Here is a 3273-nt window from a genome sequence, read left to right on the forward strand (position 1 = left end):
GCCTGCCTCTGCCTCCCGGGTGCTGGGATTAAAGGCGTGCGCCACCACGCCCGGCTGGGGAAGAGTTTTCAAAGCTTTGAATCTGATGTACAGACAGACAAAGACCTGTATCTATCAAGAGTACATAATCTCCTGTACTTCTAAAAACAATCACCAGACATAATCAGAAGTACAGGGTTAAGCTGAGAAACAGTCTGAGGGAGGAGCCAATTTCAGTTCCTTTCCATTGGAATGAAATGGAAAAGTGGTTTGAGTGGCCTCAGTGCTCCTGTCAGCCCGTCGTCAGCTGTGACCAATACAAATGGTATCGCATGCAGGCTACCTCCTCTTCCTTTGCATTCTGATCCGTCTCCATGGGCTCCTCACTCTCCTCGGACTTGTGCACCTCCACCAAGGCCGCACTGGACACACTGAAGATGCCATGCACATTCACCCGGACCTTGACTTTCACTTTTGAGCTGGAGCCATCAGACTGTGGAGTGACTTTCTGAACAGAGAACTGAGCTGGGATTTAAGGAAAGAAAGCACAGTGAGACTGACCTTAAACATCCAGAGCCGTAGTAATAAAACAACCAGGCTCCTGGGTCAGACCATTTCTCAGAGAAGTAGCATCTCCTTCCTCTCAACACAGCGCAATCCTGACCCCCACCACTCAGGGCTCAAACGTCTCCTGTTGGTCTCTCCTTTCCTCCAATCCCCTATGTCATCTGCATGTGCTGTGCCAGATAGTCAAGTATCCAATTTCCACAATTTACTTTTAAATTTTTCCAGTTTGTCATCTTCCAAGAAATGGTCATTTGTAAATTTTACTACCATACCAAGAGTTTGTTGTGGAATTTTATTTTCTTATCTTTTAAAGTTCAAAAACAATTTTGTTTAAAAACAAAAATAAACAAAACCATGGAAAACTTGAGACGGGCAAGCTGTACATCTTGGAGTTGCCTAAGACAAAAAGCCAAGGTGGGTTTCAGAGGAAGGCTATGGAAGCCCAATGTGTAAGTGAGCGTTCCCAGGGCTAGACCAATATTGGGAAAACATAGAAAAGAATACAGTTCGAGAAGTTAGCCTTTCTGCGTATGACTGTCATACAAATGAAAAGCAGGGAGGCCAACCTTCTTCCCACAATTCCTAAAGGTCACTGACACTGCTCCTGGCTGTTCATCCACCGCACAGATCTTTACAACTCTTGGTTTCTCTGTCAAGTGATATTTCCAAATTGTAAATGTTCTCAATTTGTAAAGACTGGTCAACTTGGTTCCAAAATCTACAATAAACTGATGTTGTAAACAATCTAGTGGTTTCTGTGCAAATCTTGTAACCCTATATTAGAATCCAACTCAACTCTATGACATCAGGACCACCTTAAGCAATGACCCACAATATGCACTCAACCCAGGAACACTGCTACAAAAGTCAAGCCTCCATTAAATAACCATCTGACTGCTTCTACAGCAAGTACAAAGGGCAGAAGATGTTTGCTTCTGTGGCCTAAAGCGCCTACATTTCTGAACAGTCTATTTTTTTTCCATTTAGTACTCTAAGTACAGACAAGTTTTTGTTATTATTTCAGTTCAATTCTACTCACCTATAGCAGGATCTGGATAGGGCAAATCCTGAGGAGAACTATAGTAGGCCTCAAGAGTGAAAGGTTCCTTTCTATAGAAAGTGAGGACTTTGGAGAAAGGAGCAGCATGATTTTTGGGGAAGACTTCACAGTCACTAGGAAGAAGAAAAAGGACAAAAAACAAAAAACTTCATAAAACTTTTTCTTTTTAAAATATTCCAATCTTCCTTTGATTTTTGTTTTTTTTTGGGGGGGGGGGAGGCACGAGTGTGTCCATGCTGAGGTGAGAGGAACTCCCCCTGATCTGAGACAGCAATCTCTGCTTTTTGCTGCTACCCAGTCCAGGCTTTCAGCCTGGAAGCTTCTGGGGAGTCCTGACCCTCCGCCTCCCATCTCACCCTAGCTTTATATTGGCTCTGGGGGTCTTCTGGCTTGTATGGCAAGCGTTTTCCTCAGACAAAAATGTATGACATTCTGAACACCTTTGACACATGTATCCTAGCTTTGTAATTACTCAACAGTCCTAGTTTCCCCTCCGTGTCAGCTGTTACTATATGCAGGTTCATAGAGAGATGACTCGGAAGTTAAGAGCACTGGATGCTTTTCTAAATGACATGGGCTTGATTCCCAACACCCACATGTTATCTTACAACTAATGCCCTCTTTCTGGTCTCCTCATATACTAGGCAGACACATGGTACACAGCCATACATGCAGCTAAAATACACAAATAAAACATCAATCTTATAAAATTCTTTATGAACTGTTTAAAAAATAATATACTTGAACAAGTATATATAATTTTAAAGGACAGGGCACACTAATTTACTCATGCCTTTAAAAAAAAAAAAAAGGAAAAACGGAGAGGCTCGTACTCACTATGCAGCCAAGGATGGCCTTACATCTTGATCCTCCTGCCTCCCTCTACCAAAACCTGCTCGGTTACAGGGATTCACTATCATGCCTGGCCTTGAATTTACACCAACAACCACCACATTTCATGCCTTGGACAGATACACGCGTAAATTGAAAAGAAGGACAACACACTGCCTAGATTCAACATCCAACTGAGTACATAAAAACAAGACTGACAATGCATTACCTTGACCCCTCTTCGGCTGGAGAATTCCATCGCAAAGATATTGGATATGGCACCACATCAGTGATAGAAAATTCTCTGACTTTGAAAGCAGGTGATAAGATTGCACACTAGAAGGAAAATGTTAACAATTCCATTGACACAGACATTATAACTTGGTATTATAGAACTACAAGCAGTAGGAGGCCATCACTGATTGAATATTTTCAGTAGTAATATAATCGTTATCTGAATAGTTCTACAAACTGCTGTCATTGTTAAATTTACTGTCTAACTAGTTACTTTAACTGAAGTCTACTACTTCATGAATCAATACCGACAATCCAACAAGTTCTGTCAGCTCTAGCTTAGGCCCTTAACCTAGGCCCACAATTCCGTTTGTTTGTTTGTGTTTTTGCAGGACAATGTTCTCTGTGCAGCCCAGGCTTACCTCACTCTGTGAATGTCCTGGACTCACTCTGTAGCCCAGACCTCAAACTCACTGAGCTCCATGTGCCTCTACCTCCCAAGTGCTAGAATCAAACTGAAGGCCTGCGTCAGCACAGCCCCCAGCCTCTCTCTGCACTTCTGAACTCCTCTTTTTTTTTTTTTTTTTTTTTTTTTTTTTTTT

At 42.2% G+C, this 3273-nt stretch overlaps 1 protein-coding gene across 1 annotated transcript in view; it reads right to left on the reverse strand.

The window, feature by feature from the left end:
• Hspa4 (heat shock protein family A (Hsp70) member 4) overlaps nt 1-3273 on the reverse strand; it is a 40756-nt gene that overhangs the window by 7802 nt on the left and 29681 nt on the right. Inside the window, exons 10-12 of the mRNA XM_021178214.2 lie at nt 2667-2773; nt 1586-1719; nt 323-504 (exon numbers count right to left, since the gene is read on the reverse strand). Of these exons, the coding sequence (XP_021033873.1) occupies nt 323-504; nt 1586-1719; nt 2667-2773 (423 nt within the window). The remainder of the gene's footprint in view (nt 1-322; nt 505-1585; nt 1720-2666; nt 2774-3273) is intronic.

The sequence above is a fragment of the Mus caroli genome, chromosome 11 (assembly GCF_900094665.2).
Source record: "Mus caroli chromosome 11, CAROLI_EIJ_v1.1, whole genome shotgun sequence".
Lineage (NCBI taxonomy): Eukaryota > Metazoa > Chordata > Mammalia > Rodentia > Muridae > Mus > Mus caroli.